At 38.6% G+C, this 23,013-nt stretch overlaps 1 protein-coding gene across 1 annotated transcript in view; it reads left to right on the top strand.

The window, feature by feature from the left end:
* Window positions 1–23,013, top strand: part of slc2a13a (solute carrier family 2 member 13a) — a 69,489-nt gene that overhangs the window by 32,582 nt on the left and 13,894 nt on the right. The window contains exon 4 of the mRNA XM_077233937.1: window positions 8,150–8,258. Within this exon, the coding sequence (XP_077090052.1) occupies window positions 8,150–8,258 (109 nt within the window). The remainder of the gene's footprint in view (window positions 1–8,149; window positions 8,259–23,013) is intronic.

Genomic DNA, 23,013 nt, shown 5'->3' with positions numbered 1-23,013 from the left:
ACCGCCAGAATCCTCAGCCAACATGGCCATCATGCTAGAACCCAGCCAGATACTTTCAAGCCCAGAGGATTCAGATACCCCTCTAACAATGATTGTTCTCCCTTTCACGGCAGTGGCCATAATGTGTGTTTGGGCCGCACACTGCTCTCCCACTCATAACGGAAGTGAATATATTCATTCCAGAATTTCATGTTTGCACAAAAACGACCAGGGAGGTCATTCCCCAGGTTTCAGTTTGTCCAGATACAACAATAAAGGTAATTTCCCAGTCTTCTGTTTATCTAGATGCGACCACAGAGGTTGTTTCTAAGTGTTTCTGTTTGTGTTTCTGTCACAATCCTAAGTAACCCGCCCTGTCGCCATCAGCACTACATCCACCAGAATCCTTCCTGGTCCACCACTTGCATGCATTCCACAATCATCACCACCTGTCACTAAGGACACTGGCGTGTTCTTATATCTGCACCAGATATAAGGACACTCACACATACACTTTGGGTGTTTCTCAAGTGGAAGGCTGCATCCTACCGAGACTGCGTCCATCCTTGTTCAGTCCTTCTGAGGCTTGTAGGCTAGTGTCCTCATTAACAATTAAATGCTGGAATGAAACGTCTAGTAAGAGTGCATGGCTACATCACACATGTGCCCGCCCTCACGATAACTGCACAAAAACAATTTAATTGGTCCAAGAGGATCATTAAAAATAGCTAGTTCAAAAGAACCATTCATTCACAATCACTAAATCGAAAGAATAAGTTTAAGAGATTTACTCACGGACTGGTTTCAGTTTTATTTGAAGAAGTTTGTGCATGGTTGCTGTACTGAACGCTTACAGTAAATTAGTCATGTCTTGGTTTTTTTCTACTCTTCCTCTTTCTTTCATGACTCTGTGAAGCTCTCCAGCCTCCCCACCATGGCCATAGGGCGCCATCTCCAAACAATATGCTTTTGTTCATTGCATCACTGATGCCTATAAGCTTTGTGTCTGTGAAATGTCACTGCCCATCTGGGATATGGTTCTCTCCTTTTAAAAGACTTTTATATGACAAAACTTGTGATAAACCTGTCAGTATAAAGTCCATTTATGTCTGCGTGTAGGGAAATATTGAAATTTTGTCAGTATTGGTGTAATATACTGTTTAGGGAGCGTAATTCAGTCGTTAGAATTGAAGTAAAAGCACTAAAACATAAAATAGATGATTAGAAGGTCCATGTTACGTCTTGGAATACAATTCTAAGGTTCTGTTTAGTGTATACTGCACAATGTGTACTGAATACTGCCGAGTAAACACATGTATTTTAATTGTATTTTTGGGCTTTTGCCGCTTTTATTATGGGAATCGGGGTGGGGGTTGAAAGCAGTTGAACGTTACATTGTTGTCCTAGTGTCAACTAGTGGCTGAACTTGTGAAATTCAAAAAATTGTGTATTATGTTCTATTTAGTTCAGTTAATTGACTTCTAGTTTGTTTTCATCCATCAAATGTGTTTCTTTGTCTTTGTTTTCCCGCCACTGATCCGTCACCATGGACACTGACACTAATCATCACAGCTGTTCGTCTTTTAGTTAATCATCTCTGTGTATTTAAATTCCTCCCTTTGTGCTGTCAATTGTCGGTTGTTGTTTGTGCATCGCACACTGTGTCACATGTCGGCTTGTTATTCTGAGTTCGTAAAAAAAAATCGTATGTTATTTTATAATCATCTTCGTCTTCTGTGGATATTGAATGGAATGTATTGTCTTTCTCTTTGTATTTTTATATCAATATGGTAACCTATTCAAATCAATTTGGTAAATGAGTTAGGTCATAAGTAATCTAAAAATAATCAGATTATATTACTTTAAATGTAGAATCTAATGGATTGTGTTACTAACTAAATTTTTCGTCATGTAATTTGGAATCAGTAACCGACTACAATTTGTAAGTAATCTACCCAACGCTGGTGACTTTCTTTGTATCTTCTTTTCAAAGCCTAGTAGAATGAACAGCTTCTAGGTGACAGTACTAGAGAGAGATAATGCAAGAATAAAAAGCGAGACCTCACTCCCGTCTCCTGGGCATGTCTGGAAACCTAGCAACCAGTTACCCAGGGCACTCTTGGATAACTACCCAGCTGCCAAGGTGCATCTGTGTAGCAGTGTGGCTCAAGCTTAACCAAGCCCAGAGATAGAGAGGCCGACATGGTCACTGAAAATGGGGATGCCTGAGGCTTGGTCAGAAGCTCACAAAATAAATGTCAGCCTGTCTAATGGCACATTCATCTTATTGTTTTTTTTTGTTGCCAAGGTGTTTTTGAAAGAAAAAAGCCAACGTTGTTTGCCTGTCCTCCATTGAACTGGCTTGTAATGACACACAAGTGGTCAGGCACGCTGACAGAGGCTTGTAGCTCAATTAGCGTGAGCACATGCTCGATTAAAGACTGATGAATGTCATTGACTGCCTTTTTGTGATTCCAAAGTATGACACATTGATCAGCCTGCTATCTTTGAATCGATTCAGATATTGCTGACAGGGATTATTGTTATCAATTGAGGACACTTGTTCTCAGGCAACCCTAGTGATTATGGGCTTGTTTGCACTTGGTCAGCTCTTGTCTTTCTAGTGCTGGTGGTTATGGCATTGAAAGGTACAGAATGCTGTCATGTGACTGAAAAGTGAGTTATTCTGTCAGCAAGCACAATTCGATGTAAATGTAGACGTCATTCACAATTTTTTCCTTAGATGACAGATTTTTTTTTTACATAACAAATGTATTGGATAAACTGGATAAATATTGTGAAAGTTCTGATCCAATCTGACTTCTGACCTATTATGCCCCCTAAATCATAATCATACACTGTTCGTTTGTTGGCCAAAGGAGGACTGGTCCCCTGACTGAGCCTGGGTTCTCCCAAGGTTTTTTTCTCCATTCTTTCACTTGATGGAGTTTTGGTTCCTTGCCACTGTCACCTTTTTTTGCCTTTATTCGCCATTGGCTTTTGGCTTGCTTAGTTGGGGACATTTAACATTTAATTTTTAATTTAACGATACTATTACAACTTTACTTTCCTTATATCTCTGTAAAGCTGCTTTGAAACAATTTGTATTGTAAAAAGCGCTATATAAATAAAGGGGACTTGACTTGACTTGACTATTGCTATAAATGATGCAGAAAACGTTGTTATGATGTTATTAGCACTGTCCCTGCCAATGTTTCAATAAACCTGATTACCAAAATGTTTTGCCACATTCATTTTTGAAAGTAAATTGTTCATTTCTTTTAGAAGATGGGGCGAAAGTAGCATATCTAAATGCAGCAATAAAAAAAAACTATGATAAATAAATAAAATATATCCACAAACAAATGTAAACAAAACAGTCTGCTAGGAGAGTCAACACTAGACAATGAGTAAACTGACCTGAGGGCAAGATATATAAAGTGAACTTAATGAAGAAAACGTGTGAAATCAATGAAACAATGAATAACCATGACAACCAATCAAAACATACTTAGTAACCAAAGCTGTGTTCGAAATCACTATTCACTATTCCCTTCATTAGTCCACTTATATAGACCACTTGAAGAAGTGAATGAAAACGAGTGAACAAATTCGGACACTGAGTGCGCCGGAAGGGCTGCCGCTTTTGCATAGTTTGTGCTTGCTGTTTAATAATCATTCGAAACCTAGCAAACTGGCAGCTCCAGTAGTAATGAAAATATGTATCTTGAACCTGTCATGGAAACTATGCACAACCCTGAATTAAACAATATAATAATCAATTAAAAAGGAATTTATACCGATATTACGCTGTAGCCACATTGGAACAGAGGTTTGGAAAATGGATGATTGATTCAGCTGCGAGGCCACCTTATGGTGAGACACTGGAATTAATTTTGACACGACCCTCACGGTGCATTATCGGCATTCTCTAGCCGTTGAGCGTACTTCGCTTGTACACTAGTTATTGTGGTTCATTCAGGGATTGAATGAGTGCACTCGATAACGTCCACTATGGTTTCGGACACCACTACAAATGGCTGTACCCTCAAATAGTGCCCTATTTATATATAGGTATAGGGAGCGATTTCAGACACAGCCCAAGTCAACTAAGGAAACACGGGAAATAATGAGAAACAAACTAAAAAGTATGAAACCACTGAATGTTACAGTAACATTATTTGCTTTATTTCAGGTGTGTTTTTTAGAATGTCTTTAAAATTTACTGCAGCATAGAAATGCTATAAATCCATTTTGTGCTTGCTGAGTTTTTTCCCTTCACTGTAAAGAGATCATGTAACAGTAATTGATGTGTAAAATGATTTCCACTTAAAGCAGCTCTTGCCACACTAGTCAAGAGTGCACACTCTAATTGCTTTCACAGGCATTAAAAAAAGGTGTTTTTCTGGGCTACTGTCATTGCAGTTGAACATAATTGGGGATTCCATGATGGTGAGGATCAAAAGGAAAAGATTTACCTTCTCGTAAAAAAACAAACAAAAAAAAACACACTAGCCACACACAACCTTAAGCCCTTCACCAGCCACCGTACTGCCAACATTTCACTGCTTCAGTTAATGTCTCACCCTTTGATACAAAGAGTTAAGCTAACTGGTCGATTGGTTTCCATGGAGATGAAGAGGAGATCTTTGCAAATTTAAGGGTGTAAAGAATGTTAAAAGAAAAACTCAAGTGCTCATTTGCAACCCTTCTTTAAGCACGTCCTGATTTTGCTGAGTTAGAAGCGTTCCTGGGTCAAAATACGGAACTGTTGATCTTGGAACAACTTTCCTATCTGAACATTTTGTCCTAAGCATACAGCGCCGCCACTACCACCACACGCTGTGCGTAGGGCACCAAGTGCTAAGGGGGCACCAAAAATAGTCTAAGGAAAAATCAATCATCATATCATAGTCATAATAATTATAATGACAATATTATTATTAGGCACTTTTTAGGGATGTATATAACAAATGAGGCGGAACAAGAGTATTTAATTGCTCTAGAAAGTAACGATGGTGCCGCTGCCGCCCCTCCCCCCAAACACACTCAACTTCCCAAGCTCAGTGGTCCGTTGGATTGCGCGGTGCCTGACGAAGTTTGACAGTAGGCTATTGTGTTATTGGTATTGAGTTATATGTTTGGTAATAAAAAGTTAAACTGGCAAAAATAAACGTTTATTTATTATTTATAAAGGAGGGGGGGAATCATAAAGGAATTATGCTCAGGGCACCAAAATGGCTAGCAGTGGCACTGTAAGCATATCTCTACTCCTAAACCTAAACCTAAACCTAACCCTAACCCTAACCGAAAACTAAAAGTCTAAGTCGAAAATGAATTTGGTATTTAGGATTGGGCATTTGGTATTTAGGATAGGGCATTTTGTATTTAGGATTGGGCATTTAATTATTTAGCCATTTAGGATTTAGGATTGGGGATTTGGGGATTTAGGATTGGGCATTTGAGGATTGAGGAGTGTATGCAAATAAGGAGGCGTGGGCCAAAATACTGGAGGCTGGGTTTGAAATGGCTGGTGCGCAGAGCCACCTTATATGGACAGCAGAGGGAACTCCCAGTGCTAACGTGTGGATTCCACGTGTACCAGATGTGGACCGGATCTGGGCCGACACTATGTTGCTGTCTGGGAATGGTCACACTGCTTCACTTGATGCGAATTCATAGGTAAGAGTTACCAAACTTGACCTTTGGAAAGCAGCGAAATGCAAAACTTTTCTCATGAGCTTGCGTTTCCTGTCTGAAGCATTTGCATGCGTATAAATGGATGTAAATGGAACGAAATGTGTAGTGTGACCTTTATCTTGTAGATTTGCCTTTGCTGCCATGGTAAACAGTGCCTGGTTCTGCATTTGGGTTGTTAGGGGCCATTTATACAACACAGTTTTCAACTAAAACCGGAAAACTTTTCATGCTTTTTTTTTGCCATTCATCAACACGTCAACAGCGATTTGGGGGCCTGAAAACGCAAACTTTTAAAAACCTGTTTCAAAGTGCAAGTTTTTGAAAGACCGTCATATTCTATGTGTCTCTGGTGACGTTGTGTGAATGGCGTGCGTTCAGGCGCATAGTGTTTCTTTACAAAGTGACATCGCCAACTACTGGCCTGGCATGAATAATACAGCGTTTTTAATCGTTTTCACTGATCAGTGTGAAAAGGGGTCGTTTTGACAACGTTGGTGTCTGTTTTTAGTACATCGTTATCGTGTAAAAGTACCCTTAGTTGCTCTTCAGGAGTAGTTCCACAGAACCCTACCTCATGGTTTGCTTGTTGGGTGAGTGATATTGTGGATTTTTTGTTAAATACAACAAAGTATTTGTGTGTCCGATATGTCTCAGTTGCTACATTTATCATTTAATGTCACAATGCCAGAAGTTTACTGACTGGTTTAAACTCTCCTGTACTAACAAGCTGTAGACTTCTTGTATCACAGAGAACTGGGGGTGGACTGCTTTGACTTGGCCAGTAAAAAACCACCAAAAATCTCTAGCAATGCCCTTACAATACAAGAAAAAATGTAGGGAAAAATATATCTGAAAGTTGAACTTTAAAACAGATAATTAAGGAAAATAAGTAGTCCTTTACATCATCTTAGAATGCATATTTGTTGTATAACTTCCTTGATGACTTCTGGTGCTTCCTTAGTTACCATGTTCCCTTAGCCCACTGCAATTAGATGAAAAGGGCACACAGATGTTTTGCTAGTTTTGTTTGGAAGTAAGGATTGCATGTCTGAGTGGATGAAGTTAGTGTCTCATTAAAAGCACTGTTCCTCAGTACAGTCCTATTTCGAGTGGTTCATGAATTTGAGTTTGGAGCGGTAATCAAATAAGCGTCTCTAGTCGCTGTCTCTGGAGAATATCCAGTCATCACTCGACATGAGAACCTGCGAGCTTCCTCTGACAATATCAGAATAACACAGCACAATTTCCCTCCCAATAGGGGTTTATGTGTGGGAGTGTATAGAATTATAGGAATAATACACCCAAAAACGAAAATTCTGTGATAATTTTCTCATCATGTCACTTCCGAACCCCTGTGGCATTATTTTTCTCTATATATACTTGTGATTTTTCTGTAATAATCTCTGTGGTGCTCTTATTAAATGTTTGAAATCAATTGAATAAATGTCATTGTCTTGGAATGAAAAAAATGAATGCACTAACAAATGCATGTGCTTTATTTTAATGCCATGGATTAGCCTCCTTTGAAATCAGCTTACCAAGAGTAGGCAGCCATTTTAATTTCAAACTTTTGAGAGATAATTAATGTGTTGTTAAAGTTATGGTTTTCTTGGCCACACTGTGAAGAGAGAGTTTTTGTTGACTAGATTTGGTCCTCTAATTAAAAATGTCCAAACAATAGGCCTACGCTTGAATTTCATAATTGTTAATAAAGAATCTTAAAATATTCAATACAAAAGGTTTTTTTTTTTAATGTGTAACAAAGTTCAATATGTAGGGAAAGGAGGAGGACAGGGTCGGCTTGCGGAGACGGTGAGTGTTTATTATAAATAAATAAAAACACAAAAACAAAGTCGCGCACATGGCGCTTGCAGCATTAAACTCCCAAAGTCCAAAATTATCAGCGCGATCAACCACAGATCTCCGCGTGTCTCTCTCTCTATCTTTGGTCTCATTTCCGAGTGGCTTTTATCCGGTCTCTCCACGGCAATTACTGAATCAAGACACAGGTGTTTGTCATTCACACTTAACCTGCTCACCCATCGCTTCTCTCCCGTTTCTCTCTCCTGTTGCCGACCTCGCTAAACCACGCCTCCCCCGCCACAAAATGTACTATAAAATATAAACGTGTTTGAGTGCAGTTTACAGCCAAAGACACACTGCAAATGTAAGTAAATGAAAATAGTGTCAAACTACCATTTCTCAGTTTTGCTTCTTCCTGGTGCAGCTCATATTTTCGGTCGTTTTGGAACGTTATAAAAGGACTTTAATTTAATCCATTAACTGAATACCCAAATCTACAGCCAGGAATCCACCATAGCTCTCAGATCTCATTTAATCAATTTAATCGCTGTCGGTGTAAATGGGGCTTTAAAAGGGACAGAGGTATTTCTCATAATAGGATGTGTGAGTCATTCTTGTTGTTGATGCAAGTGTTAACGTAAATATGTATTTATATTTGTGCTTCCAGAGGGCCCAGTGATCTGGCGCATGCTGACCTACCCTCCGGCTCGCCGTGCTCTCATTGTGGGTTGTGGACTCCAGATGTTCCAGCAGCTTTCTGGCATCAACACGGTCATGTAAGTCTCCTTCACTCAATTCTCAGGTGTTCTTTGAATCTCAACTGAAGTACTATTATCAAGTCTGTTATTTGTTTAAGAGGCCATTTCGTACTGTTTTTAATAATGCCAGTAATAATGCCAATCAAGGTTTCTTGGACCAAAACAGTCATTAACTCTTATAATTACCGCAATTTCAAAATGACAACATGTGACATTCTAATTGGGACTTGCTAAAGATCCTCACCTTTCCACATCCCTGCTACACCTTTGAGAATTAAATAGAGGATTTTTAGTACTGTGCCTTTAAAACTTGTATATGTAAATGAATCAAAGCGGGTCAAGCTGCTGAAAATATACTAAAAAGGCGTGTATATGTAAATATGGTCGCCATTTGTTACTTTGTTTGTTTGAAATCTTCGTTGTGATGTCATAACCCTTGAAGATTTCAAAATGTCATTTTGCAGTTTAGTTTCAATAATTGGTATAATTCCAATAATGGAATGTCTACAAAGTATAATTGTCAAATACATCTTGATTTAAATATGTCCCCTTTAAAAAATGCCACACAAAGATGTTCATTTATGTAGGAGGCCAGACTGTTTTACAACTGATTCAAAATTCAGATGTTGTTCATTCACATTCACAGATGTGTCTGTGCCTTTAATTCTCATTTTATCTGAACTTTAAATGGTTACCCTTCTAAAGTGTAATTTCCACTTCGTGATCTCTTGTCTTTTTCGCTCCTTATTCACTGACTATTTTTCAAGCATTGTAAACAATCTTGGAATGTGTGCTGTTGCTAAGCAACCCCTCATGGCAAAACGAGAAGTGTTTATGGGAGGGAGAGGGGAAAATTGTGTGTGACTGTGTGTTTACTTTTTTTCTCAGCTGTCATTTTGGAAGATGACAGGTCATGACAGATGGATCCAAAAATGGCATTCTCGATCAATCAAACACCTTCATTCTTATCCTTCTGTCGTTGTCAATCAATCAGTCCAAAGCAGGTTTAGACAGACAGTATAGCAGTTAAAACTGACAGGTACACTCACACACACACACACACACACACACACACACACACACACACACACACACACATGAAGTAGTGTAAGGTTTAACCTGATGTGCTGTTTCGTATTTACCTACAATCCCCTACTCCTCAATCGTTCCTGCATTGTCAGATGTCAATCCTTTGTACACAGGAAGTCTTGTTGTGGGATGTGTTGTCTGTCAAGCTTAACCTCTGCACGAAGAATTTGCCAATACCTCTCATGGAGCAAATGTCTTGGGGGACGTGTGCCGATTTGATGTCAGCCGGAAAAATCGATTTGGTTCAGAAAAGCACACATCCAAATCTTACACTGCATCCGACAGTGACGATGTGACTCCTCAAAAGAATTGCAAATTTTTTAACAAAAAAAGGCAGCATCTTGTAGGATTTGAGGGCGAACCAAACACAAATTAATCTTCAAGATGATTCGTTCAAACATAATTCCACACAAAATGCAACACTCCAGACCCCAAATCAACCATCCAGGACCACAAAATCCAGGCTCAAGCCATTCTGAGCTCACCAACGCCCAGCTAAGAACTTTATGGCCATGCCAGCTTTAAAGAGATGAGGCCAGCTAAAGGAAGAACGTAGGGATGTAACTGTATGAAAATTTAACATCCCGATTATAGTGACCAAAATTATCACGATTATCAAAATTATCACGGTTTTGTTAAAATGAGATGAAAATATTCACAAAGAAATGATAGGCACACTGAAAACATTTCAAGAAGTTTTATATTTGGAAATCATCAAACAACAAATAAAATTGGCAGCTCTATGCACTTTTTTTAGGCATAACCATTCAATTATATGACCGTCGTCAATAGGAACGCATTATAACAGCACACATCTCTTCTTTCACCGTGGACACGCTCTCTCGTTTAATTAAAATGCTATTATAAATGAGGTTAGTGGATAATTCAGCAGCAAATGTTATTACAGCGAAGAAAAAAACATTTAGTTTGGAACAAATAAAAGGTAAAATGTTCCAAATTGCTCTTGTGCCCTGTATTGTTTTAAAATACATTGATGAAAAACAAATAGATGCAACAACATTTGATAGATAGGACAGAACAAGAAAGACCATTAATAATCTTAATCTTTCATTGGGCAAAAGTATTATAGGACTTTCAATATAGAGCGCCAGAGCGGCTTATGTGCATCCCCGTGCACAGAATGATGCGCTTGAAGCAACATGAGTCATTTAACAGAGCAGAAAACAAGGGGAAGAGAATAGATATTGATGCTTGGTGTATCATATCTATACAACAGTTTATTGAGCCTTTTCTTTTAACAGTTGTAAATTTCAGTTACTGTGCGAGTGAAGAACAATAGTGCTCTCTGCAGTGTGATCTGACAGACACCCGGGAATAAGATTCTCATGATTTAGAAACAGAAATCAGGGATGCAAACACATGTTTGGTCAAAAAAGAGAGAGGTAATCGAAGACCTTGCCCCACGGCAAATATCTGGGTACTTACATTGCCACCAACCCCTACCATCCCCGGCCCACCCCTATAGACGCATAGAGTTAAATGAAATTAATAAGGAATGTTGAAAAGAATGATACTTTGAAACTAAACCACCAGTAGGTGGCGGCAGGCGGCCATCTTAATGAGCGAGTCTATGAGTCATTCATTCAAACGATTCGTTCAAATGGCTGATTTATTCAGAATGAGGCAGTTTATGAATGGGTAATTGAATCTTTGACTCAACCGATTCGTTCAAAACGCTGAATCATTCAGTAATGAAACATGGCTGAGTGTTCCTGTGACATGCGTTATGGTTCTGCTGTGATTTTTGTTTGGAACTATTTTCGCTGCTGAAACAGAACAAAAAACGTCATTGTGTCTAAAATGTAAGTGACCTAATTTTAACTATGTGTTATTGGACTGTTATGAAATCAGTGTCTCGGTTTCAATCATGATGGTAGCTATTCAGGAAAACAGGACTCTGGTCATGTGATGTTTCTTAACTGTATAATATGTTATAAATAACTGTGCGAGCCTTAACAGCGCAACTGTGTTACCGTCAGTAGGCCTACATTAGGTAGGCCTATATTATCAACTATAGGCTATCAATCGCCACTTACATTAAATGAAATCGGGATTTCTGTGATTCCCTAGTTATCTTTTATTTTATATTTTTGATATTGAAAATTATTTTAATCAGGGCATTTGTCCGGTTGGGCAAGTACAATCCTCTTTCACTTGTCCCTTAAAAAAAAACACACATGTGTCCCGGACAAGCGTTGATGTCGATCCCTGATATGTTTTCCTTGATTGGTTTTCCCTGAAGAAAATTAGGTTGTTGAAAACGGAAGTTAGAGTGACGCACGTTTATTGCGTTTTACGTAATGAGAGATCCGTGTCTTTATTAAACTTAAAACATTATAATTATTTATCTGTCATCCACCCTCGATTAATTGGAATGTTATGTATTTATTACTTGGCGCGCCGGACCTGCGGATTATGATTCTGCGCAGCATTATCGGCAAACTATTGGTTTGAGAATAGAAGTAGGTCGGTGTTGTGCCTAATTTCGACTAACCGAACCGTCACAGTGGAAAAAATGTATCTGAGCATTTGACCGTCTGTTTGAGTCTTGTCGAGATCCGGAGGCGGCACTAAATTTGATGAAGGTGGCCGCCTCGTAATTCTCTATGCAGGAAAAACCCTGCATTACCTACCCAATTGAAATAGGCCTAGTTGAAATGTTTAATAAATTACATGACTAGTAGATTATATAACATTATAAACCAAAAATATCCTTACCTGCAGTGCCAAACTCTGGTCTCTGGGAGAAATTTGTTGCACTGGCAGATACCATAGACCGTAGAAGATGCGCAGCAAGAAGAAACACTAGTGGTTCACGCCTGTGCGAATTCTGCTGTTTTTGCGCGTAGTGTTCTGATTTGCTTATTTCCTATTTACTTGTTTGGTGGAGGCAATCCAGAATTACTGTTGGTGAAATTATAATCTGACAATCTCAGCCCCACTAACCAAGAAAAAGGGTGGTTAGTTAATGACAGAAGGGTTAAATTAATGATTGATGGTTCGTTCAGGTCATGTCTTATAAGTGCATATAGAAACTTGGGATTTCATCATCTCACTCTTAAAACTCTCTTTCTTTCTGCAACTCGTATCAATGTGTGTGTGCGTGTGTTAGATATCAGTTTTATGTGTTAGAATAATCAATAAAATCTTGTTTGTATTTTAAAGATAATTGTTCTTGTGTTATGTGCTTTCGAATGTAATGTGCTAAACTGCTGATCTAAGTTACCTTGCTAATAAATAGTGTTTTCACTATAGGTTGGATATTTATATCCGCTGCAGAGCTAATGGTTACGGCCCATTCAAATGAACGCTGGACGAGTCATTTGCTCTGTGGTAAAAGCGATTCTTTCAAGATTCCCTATAAATTAATTAATAATACCCTTTGAGCTAAATTGACCTGTTTGACCTTTACAATCTTCAACAGCTTAATATATCTGAACCAACCCGATTTCATGGCTATTCGTACGCATTTTACGAGGTGGCTAATTCGTACGAATTCATACGATTTTTGCAAAATCGTACATATTTTACGATGTGGCTAATTCGTATGAATTCTTACAGATGACCTACCCCTGACCCCGCTCCTAAACCTACCCATCACTGAGGTTTAGACAAATCGTATGATTTCGTACGAATTAGCCACCTCGTACTCACTTGTACGAATTGGTTGTGAGATAGCGTTGATCTGAACACAAAGACAATAGAATTGCTTTATCAGTGACAAGCAGCCCCTCCTGATGGACAAGACCCCTGTGTAGGCTGAAGCACTGGCCATGCTGCTGGCGTAATTAGCTTGTGCTAATGCTTCCTTCCAATCAGACACTGAACAAGTCTGCTTTCCTGCAAACAGCTTTATCTCCCCTTAATCCACTCCCAAGCCATTATTCACATGCCTTAATTGATAATTAATGTATTATTTATTATAGAACATTGTCGTTACATGCTAATACCAGATTGCTAACATTTAAACAAGTCTGAAGGGTTTTAGAGGAATCAGTATTGCTGATGTTGGGTTGTCGTTGGTTTCTGAGATGTCATCCTGAATGTGTATGTGTGTGTGGCAACTGAGCCTCATCTGCGCCTGGATAAAATGATTAGATTAATCCCTGTTGCCGAAACAGGGAGAGCAATCCGGAATCTCTGCGTTTTAATAAAGACGGATGCTCATTACAGTCGCTAGTGGTCATCAGCAATACAGATTGGTTTTAGTGATACATTTTTGGCCTGTTTTCGTTCTTGCTGGCACGCTATGACTTGTTCCTTGGGTTTGTGACAGTGCTGGCACCACTGGCCTTTGGCGCTCTGTGTTTTTGTGATTCGTATGGAGTTGTGCATGATTCATAATTACCAGCTGTGAACCTCCCACAGTCTGTTCACTGACCAGACAAACAAAAAAGCTCTGATCTAGGGTGTGTCTCCCAAAAGCATAGTTACCAAGCTATAGTTGCAAGATCCATCATTACCAACATAGCTCAATGATTCAGCGTTTCCCAAAATCCATAGTTCCAGCGAACATTCACAAATATAGCATAGCAGTGATTGGAACTAGAGCTCTCAACTTGTTAGTATGAATTGGACTTTAATAGATCATGCTCTTGGGCTCAATAAGCAAGCTGACATTCAGTACATTTCATGTGTTTTATTCCGTATAAATATATATATATAACTGACTTTTACCTCAATAAACTTGATAAGGTAGTTTAGGTATTGGGTAAGATTAAGAGATGTAATATAGGGTCATGCAGAATAAGGTATTAATATGTGCTTTATAAGTACTAATAAACAGCCAATATCCTAATAATATTCATGCTAATAAGTAACTAGTTAATTGTGAGAATTGGACCCTAAACTAAATTGTTACCGAAAAAATTAAGTAGTCCTCAGATGCCATGTTCTTGAAGAAATTACACAACGAAAGCTTCTGACTGAATAAACCGCATACGTACTGTGTACAGGAGTAAACTGTAAATCAATTGCATATTGCATGTTAACATGATTAAAATAATGAATGGCTTTGTGAAATGCAATAACTGACTTGGGATTTCGAATCAGTTAATTAGCCAACCCGATCTAACGGCAATTCATACAAATTTTACGAGGTGGCTAATTCAGTCAAAAAATGCATCATAGTATGGTGGTTAAGCAGCGAGTTATGATATTACGAGTTATTGTATTGAAAATGCACCCAATTGTGTAATTTCAGGGAGGTAGGGGACAATGAGGAAAAATCTAGTGTTTACAAATTCAAATACAAATTCTCAGGCTTCTAAAAATTAGGCTAGGTCTTCCAAAGAAAAGATTAGTGGCATCAAATTTTTGAAGTTATTCAGGGGTGAGTTCAATTGACAGTTGTGCAACATCATCATGTAGCATTTTGGTATTAAATCCTGGATTTACCACCTAGTCAAACTTAACCCGTGTGCTAGTATAACATGTCTTTATGTCTTGTTTTTCCAGCACAAACCAGCCTCCTTTTCATTCAAATAAGGCTCAATATTGAATGCGCAATATTAGTCATATTATCTCGAGGCACTTTTTCGATTGTTCGCACATCTGTATATTCCTTTTTGGTTACAGAGTTTTCTGTTCAGATTTACTTGCCCTTAAAGTCAAAATTAAATGAAAATTCACCCTATCTTTTAGACATTAATCTGAATTATTTATGCACGTGATGCTTCTGCCCTGATCATTTAATCCATGCTCCTATCTTTAAGAAGTCTATCATTTGTTTGTGTTTGATGTGTGTTCTTGGGTTCAGATCAGTGTGTGTATATACCGTATACCATCTAAGCACGAAACAATGTTCATTCCTTTCATTATTAAAATAGATTAGTCCCCATGGGATTGCTTCTCTCTACCTCTTTCTCCGTCTCTTTCTCTCTCATCGTCTCCCTCTGTTTTTCTCTCTAACACACACCATCTAGCACTGGCTTCAGTGCTGAGTACAAGTCCAACTGCTCTCAGCCTGTTCTCCATTATATCCCTTCACTCCTGTTACATCACGTTTGTCATGAAGATGGATGGTGTCCGAGATTCAACCAAACACAGCACAAGCAATCTGTTGCTCCGTGAGTCAGCCCGTATGCAAAAACCCTTTGCAATAACCCAAAAAAAAGAGAGAGAGAGAGAGAGAGAGAGATAGAGAGAGAGAGAGAGAGAGAGAGAGAGAGAGAGAGAGAGAGAGAGAGAGAGAGAGAGAGAGAGAGAGAGAGAGAGAGAGAGAGAGAGAGAGAGAGAGACACCCTTCAAAAGCCTGGATCCTTCAGTTATTTTTGTTAAGGGGAAAAAATATTATGAAAATTCCATATTTTAGGAATATGAACATTTTAAATACGACATTTTTCTTAAGGTTTAAAAAGACAACCTATTTGTTTCTTGCCATGATACTGTATGTTGTGAACCTCATTAATGGGTTTATTTACATAAAAATTACAATTCTGTCATCATTTACTCACCCTTGTGTCGTTCCAAACCCTTAAGACTTTTGTTTATCTTGAGAACAAAAATTATGCTATTTTTAAAATCCTCTAATTATTTTTGTCCAGTCATTTTTGTTGCTATTGAATGGCCATTCAACCAAAATTGTAAACCTTTAAATAGTACATTGAGATATTGTAATAGTAATCTATATGAATCAAACTGTTTTATAATGAGACACATGATTATATGAAGAAGATATTTAATTTAGGCTTTTATTCATTAATAAACATTAATTAAACTATATTTAAATAATATAGTAACACTTTATAAGTCAGAACATCAGAACCCCACAACCAATTAAACGAACCGTATTGTAAACACCAGTATCATATATTGGTGGTGGACTGTTTGGAAACTAATGTTACTAGTAAATGCTATGGAAGTAAAATAATGCCAAATGTTTTTGAAACAAAAAGCCTGTTGAATTGCACTACTTGAAAAAAATATGCATTGCATTAACCCTGCTTGTATTTTAATGCATTGTATTTTTAGGGTTTGCATTTTTATGGGCTGAAATTTAGCATGGTTGAATATTTAAGCTGTGAATATTTAAATTCAAAACAATTCAAACACATTTGCATTAGTAAAATTTCAATAATCCATATTCACCTTTCATACGTTGACGTCCAGGAACTGCAGGAAACACAGTAGATTACCGAGCATAATCTCCATCTGCTGTTAGTCGTCCTCACCATCAGGGGGTGCAAGCGTGTGTTGTTGACGAAGACCCGAGCAACAGTTAGAGCAAGCCATTCATTCATAAAAACTAATTTACAACAATTGAGCATGCATTAAGTTTTTTTGTGATGATTATCTGGGTCAGTATATATGCGGAAAAGATGATAAAGGCACAAAAGCTGTTTTTATGTTTCATTAATTAACTTCATCGTTACTTTCCTTGTGTAGCCTTACTGTGCGTTCACACCGCCACCGACCTGAGCGACAAAGAAGCTATTGCCGCCCTGCCAAGGACGCTTATCAAAAAGTACGGGGAAGCTTGTTGACGCTTTGGTCGCTCTGACGTAGCAGGGAGAAGAGAAGTGTGACAACATGAAATGTCACATGAGATTGGTGTTTTTGCATTCCACTTCACTGCTTTTCTATTTAACTATGTAAACACGCGCTAGACTGTGTGTTCGAGCTTTGTGTCTTTTGCCGTGTCTCGCGCATGTCACAGCGTTTTAAAAAACGCGTCATTCGAGTTAAAATAAGTTCAACTTCAAGAACAAAAATGTAAACTATCCCAGCTATTTTATCCCATGCCTTGTTCTTTTGTAACTGGTGGTCCCTATAAACAAACAACGTCATATCATAAATGATAGGAAACCCAGCAACGGCGATTATTAGCTTCTCCTCCATTTTATCTGAACTAATGTTTTGGTAGGAACTAAAGTTTACATCGCGTGTTTCTCCGGAATCAGCCAGCGCGGAGGACATCTATATTCCGATTGGTTGCTGGCTTTTGCCGCTGCTTGCCGCTGAACAGGCGTCATAGCTCATTACCATAAAGGTGAGCTACTTTCAACTTTCTGATTGACGCTCAAGACGCTCAAAACATCCAAAACGCGACGCCGATGGATTTGACGCTCCTTGCAGCTGAGAGAAGCCAGACTCCATTGAAAATGAATGACTTCCGGTAGCTTTGGAAGCTCAAGTCGCCGGCGGTGTGAACGTACAGTTACATGTTATCAACGTTTTCTACCATGAACAGGATTATAATCGGTTTCCCTCAATACCTCATCATACTCCAGGACTCCCCCTTCCATCAGGACAAAACGCTTAACGTAGCTTAATGGACTAATACAGTGATATAAAAGACCAAACTCGCACCTTATTGGGGAAGTATGCCTACATACATGTTAATATTCCTACATACATGATTAATCTGGGAAGGGTCATAGCACTTACATATTGTTGTCCTATATTGTTAGTTTAACTGTAACTTAAGTTGCTTTGGATAAAAGCGTCTGCTTAATGATTAAATTTAAAATTGGCTTGATATTCGCACATTTAGGGACCGTCTCTAAAGTAACATTGGTAGTCCTATTTCGCCTAAACGTTTCTAACTTCAATTTATTTGAATAAATTGCGCATTATGCCTGATATCACCTACATGAACACTTTACAGTTGGTTTTATGACTGCAAGTCGTTCTCTTCAAATGCTATTGAAGTTAGAAACGTGTATACCAATGTCGTATGTAACTTTAGAGACGGTCCCTAAATGTGCAAATATCCAATGTCAAGCCAACTTATGCCAGCATCACTGAGAAACGCGCAGCTTTAAACTTTGCGCGTTAAGTTCATATTCTGAGTCCGTCTGCTTGCCTGCGAGTTTGGTCTTTTATATCACTGTATTAGTCCATTAAGATACGTTAAGCGTTTTATATGTCCAGCAGGGGAACCCTGACATATTGAGGGAAACCCTAGTAGCAATATATGGTTGAGGCAATATAAGGTTGAGGCAACTAAACAACCAATAGATATGTCAAACTCAAATGTAACATTGGATCTGTAGGCCTATACATCAGCATCGGGGGAATAACATTATAATCTCGTTCACGGTAGAGACGCATGTAGGCTACACAAGAAAAGTAATCGTGAAGACACTTGAATTTCACATAAAACATAATAATCACAGATACACTTACATTGTTGTAAATGAGTTTTTATGACTGTTGCTCGGGTCTTCGTCAACAACACACGCTTGTACCCCCTGCTGGTGAGAACGACTAACAGCAGATGGAGATTATGCTCGGTAATCTACTGTGTTTCCTGCAGTTCCTGGATGTCAACGTTGAATTTACTGTCGAATTTGAACCACTGAATTTGTGGAAGCGAATTTGCAAAGCGAAATAAAATGGACCAAAAACAGCCTGTTGAATATTATAGGTTGTATTTTTAATCAGTTTGAATATTTTGGAAGTGAAATATTTTTTTTATTTATTCAACCTTTATTTAACCAGGTGAGCGTGTAGAGAACGCGTTCTCAATTGAAACGGCGACCTGGCCAAGATAAAGCGAAGGTGCAAGATAACAAATAGTTACACATAAAATTATACAAATCACAAAATAAATACAAGAAAAAAAAAAAAAAATAAAAAAAAAAAAAAATAAAAAAAAAATAAACAACATTTTCTAGACAATAGACTAGACAGTGTCAGTGAAACAATTAATGCAACATGATCTGTAAAAGGCATCAAGTTATTAACGGAAAATTGCAGGGCATATAGTGAATGATACTGAGCATAATTGTGCAAATAGATATCAGAATAGAGGTAAATTGAGCAGAACATTTATAATAAGGGGGGTCAACATGTGCAACGAGCAGGCAAAAGCTCTGATAATCTTGCTCTAAAGAAAGTGAGAGAGATGGAGTTCTCAAGTTTCAGAGTCTTTTGTAACTCATTCCAGTCAGATGCAGCTGCAAACTGGAAGGAGCTGCGGCCGAAAGAGGTATTTGCTTTAGGGATTACTAGGGAGATGTACCTGCTAGAACGCAGGTTACGAACAGGTAGGGCAATGGTGAGGAGAGAGTTCAGATACAGGGGAGTTTTGCGAAGAATTGGTTTATATATAAGATCATGTATCAGTGGGTCAGGCGTCGAGTATGTAGAGAGGGCCAGCCCACTAATGCATATAGATCACAGTGGTGGGTATTAAAAGGGGCATTAGTGACAAAACGGATGGCACTGTTGTATACCACATCTAACCTTTTCAAAAGAGAGATAGAGGCAGATCTGTAAATGACATCACCAAAATCCAATATTGGTAGTACAGTCATTTTTACCAGCATATATTTGGCAGCATAAGTGAAGGAGGCTTTATTTCTAAATAAAAAGCCGATTCTAGATTTAATTTTGGCTTGGAGCTCATTAATATGAAATTGGAAAGAAAGTGAATTATCCAACCAGGTGCCTAGATATTTATAGCTGTCCACATAATCTAGTTTAGATCCATCCAGAGTCAAGATACTAGTCAAGTTAGCAGGTACGGGCAGTGTGCGGTTAAACAACATGCATTTAGTTTTATTGGAGTTCAAAAGCAGTTTAAGTCCCCCAAATGCATGTTGAATAGTATCGAAGCTCTTTTGGAGATTGGTTAGCACAGTGTCCAAAACAGGACCAGATGTATATAGAACAGTGTCATCTGCGTAAAGGTGGATCTGCGAAATACCAGTGGCAAGAGCAACATCATTGATATACACAGAGAATAGTATTGGCCCGAAAATCGAACCTTGTGGCACCCCCATCGAGACATCCCTAGGTCCCGACATCAGGCCCTCAGATTTAACATGTTGAACCCTGTCAGAGAAGTAGTTGGTGAACCAATCAAGACAGTTTTTCGAGAAACCAAGGCTGCCGAGAAGAATACGATGATCGATCGAGTCAAAAGCCTTGGCCAAGTCAATAAATACGGCTGCACAGTAATGCCTTTTATCAATGGCAGTTGTAATGTCATTTAAGACCTTGAGTGTAGCAGAGGTGCAGCCATGACCAGCTCGGAAACCTGATTGCATGGCGGAAAGTATATTGTTGGATTCAAAATATTTGATAATCTGCTTGTTGATCTGACTTTCGAAAACCTTGGAAAGACAGGGCAAAATTGATATAGGTCTATAACAAAGGTGAATATGGTGAATCTATATGAAAGGTGAATATGGATAATTGAAATTTTACTAATGAAAATGTGTTTGAAATGTTTTGAATTTAAATATTCACAGCTTAAATATTCAACCATGCTAAATTTCAGCCCATAAAAATGCAAGCCCTAAAAATACAATGCATTAAAATACAAGCAGGCTGCAATACATATTTTTTTCCAGTAGTACAATTCAACAGGCTTTTTGTTTCAAAAACATTTGCGCGAAACATGCGCGAAAATCCTATGCGCGTTAACACTCATTTTCGCGTATAAATTGCACGATAAACACAATGCGTGCTATAGAGACGCATTTAGTGTGACCGGGTCCACTGACTCATACTCCACTCTTATCTGGCCTCAGTCTTACTCAGGAATCATATTTGAATGAGCTGGTCTCGTCTTTAACACTAGGGTAGAGCACAGAATTTGGGATCCAACCAGACAAGAAAACTGATGGGAGCAGCTTGGTTTGCTGTTCACATGGGTCTACTTTTGTGGGCATGAGCCCTGAATATTTAAGGTGTCAGTTCAGTTATGGAATACAGGTGTTGCTCTGTAACATGGCTGACAGCAGCTTTCTGGTGATGTGTGATTAAACCCACTGCGTAATTAATCACACACACAAACATAGGCTAGTCATCATGACATTCTGTGAAATCACAACCCAGTGTTGTTGTTGTTGAGCTTTCAGTCATTAAAATGCTGCCTCTAAGGCCTTAGTGTGTACAAGAAAGACAAATGGCTGTTGAACTCTCACTTTTCTCTCGGTGGAGTGTGGCAGCAGTAAGACCTTTGAAAAAGCCTCATAACTTAAATGTCAGTGTGTGGTGTGTGTACCTTCGCCTAGAGTGAGTGAGGCAGTCTGCGGGAGTCTCTTACGAGAGAACATTGCGTATTTGAGAGTGTCTGCTATCTGGTATCTGTGTAGGCCTACACTTGTATATTTCTGGTTTAACACAACTAATACCTTATAAAATGTAGGCTTTTTTTCACATGTTAACATTGATTAACCCTCTGGGGACTAAGCTCTTTTTGGTCCGTTTTCTCTATTTTTACATTTGGGGTTATAAACTATATGTAATGGAGATGGAACACTATTGGCTCGTTTCCACTGAGCAGTACGGTACGGTACAGTACGGTTTGGGTCGGGTCGGGTCAGTAAACCATGATCCAGCTAGCGTTTCCACCGCCAACAGTACCCTACTTGATAGGCGTGGTGTTTGCCGGAAAGAAGCGATCAACGTCATTTTCGCGCGAAGAAGAAAGCGACAAAGTAAACACCAATGGATGGCATACAGCAGATCTTGTCCTTGTCTTCTTGTGACAAACATGCCGAGAAGCAAGTGCCGACATTAGGCATTTCTCAATACCAAGTATGTAAAGTTCTCAGCAGAAGGACTCCCGAGGACGCGAGTCCGGTAATTCTCCAAATGGAACAGCGCGTTCTTGAAAGCATAGCTCAGCTCGCTCTGCATGTACATTTTAGGCAACAATAAAACGAAATATGTTATAAAACACCACTCTGCCTCTTTTCGTTTTCATTTAAATAAATGTTAAACATTATAGGCACACAAATGTGGTTCAGGCAATGTATAGACCTGATTATATACATGTTTAACGTTAGCCTATTTATAACAAAACGAAATATAAAACACAACCCTGCATCTTTTCGTTTAAATAAATAAAATATTAAACATTCCAGGCAATATGTGCATTTGTACAAATGTTGCAATAAACAACATTACAGTGATAATCTTGTAATAAAAAATGACAAAACTCAACCCTATCTCTTTTTGTTAAATTTCAGTTCTATCAATAATAGCCATTATAAAAGTATAAGTAAAAGGTAACGTTACAAGAAGCTATACAATAAGAAATAAAGCAAACAATTCAGTCAAATATACAAATTCAGCGCTAGTCTAACGTTAACTTTACAACGGAAAAGTTATAGCCTAAATATATGAAACTTCACTTAGCCCTCAGCCAAAACGATTGGCCAGGGAACGAATTATCGATTCGCAAGACCAAAGATCACCCGTTAGATATACACAAGACGAATTACCACTACAGAGTCAGCGGCAAACGTCAGAACGACTAGCCGAGGAAAGGCTGTTCCAGGTGGGGAACATGAGCGCCGAGCGCCAGGTGATTGCCTGGAATGGATCAAATTATCATAAATCATTATAAATAAACCGCAGATTTGAGCTTTAAACAAATACATTCTCGCCTCAAAAACTCTTAAAACTACATTTCGTGAAAGAATAACCGTAGTATTATATTCCAACTGTATATTAAAAAATGGCGCTTCTTATGTTGCCATTCCCCTTGTAGCTTGCGCAAGTGACGATACTCTGTCAACCAATCAGCGTTCTGCAGTGAGTCTAGGTCCTCCCTTTAGTACCGTACCACTGTGCTAGGTACCCCAACGGAAGGGTACCCAAAAAGTGGTACGGTACGGTTCGGCTTTTTGGTACCATTCACAACTTTTGACAGTGGAAACGCAAATAATTGCGTACCGTACCGAACTGTACCCTACCGTAC

This window comes from Siphateles boraxobius, unplaced genomic scaffold (genome assembly GCF_051911475.1).
Source record: "Siphateles boraxobius isolate OS27281-9 unplaced genomic scaffold, OSU_SipBor_1 19, whole genome shotgun sequence".
Taxonomy (NCBI): Eukaryota; Metazoa; Chordata; class Actinopteri; order Cypriniformes; family Leuciscidae; genus Siphateles; species Siphateles boraxobius.
The sequence above is the reverse complement of the archived record's forward strand: the minus strand, read 5'-3'. Positions and strand labels throughout refer to the sequence as shown.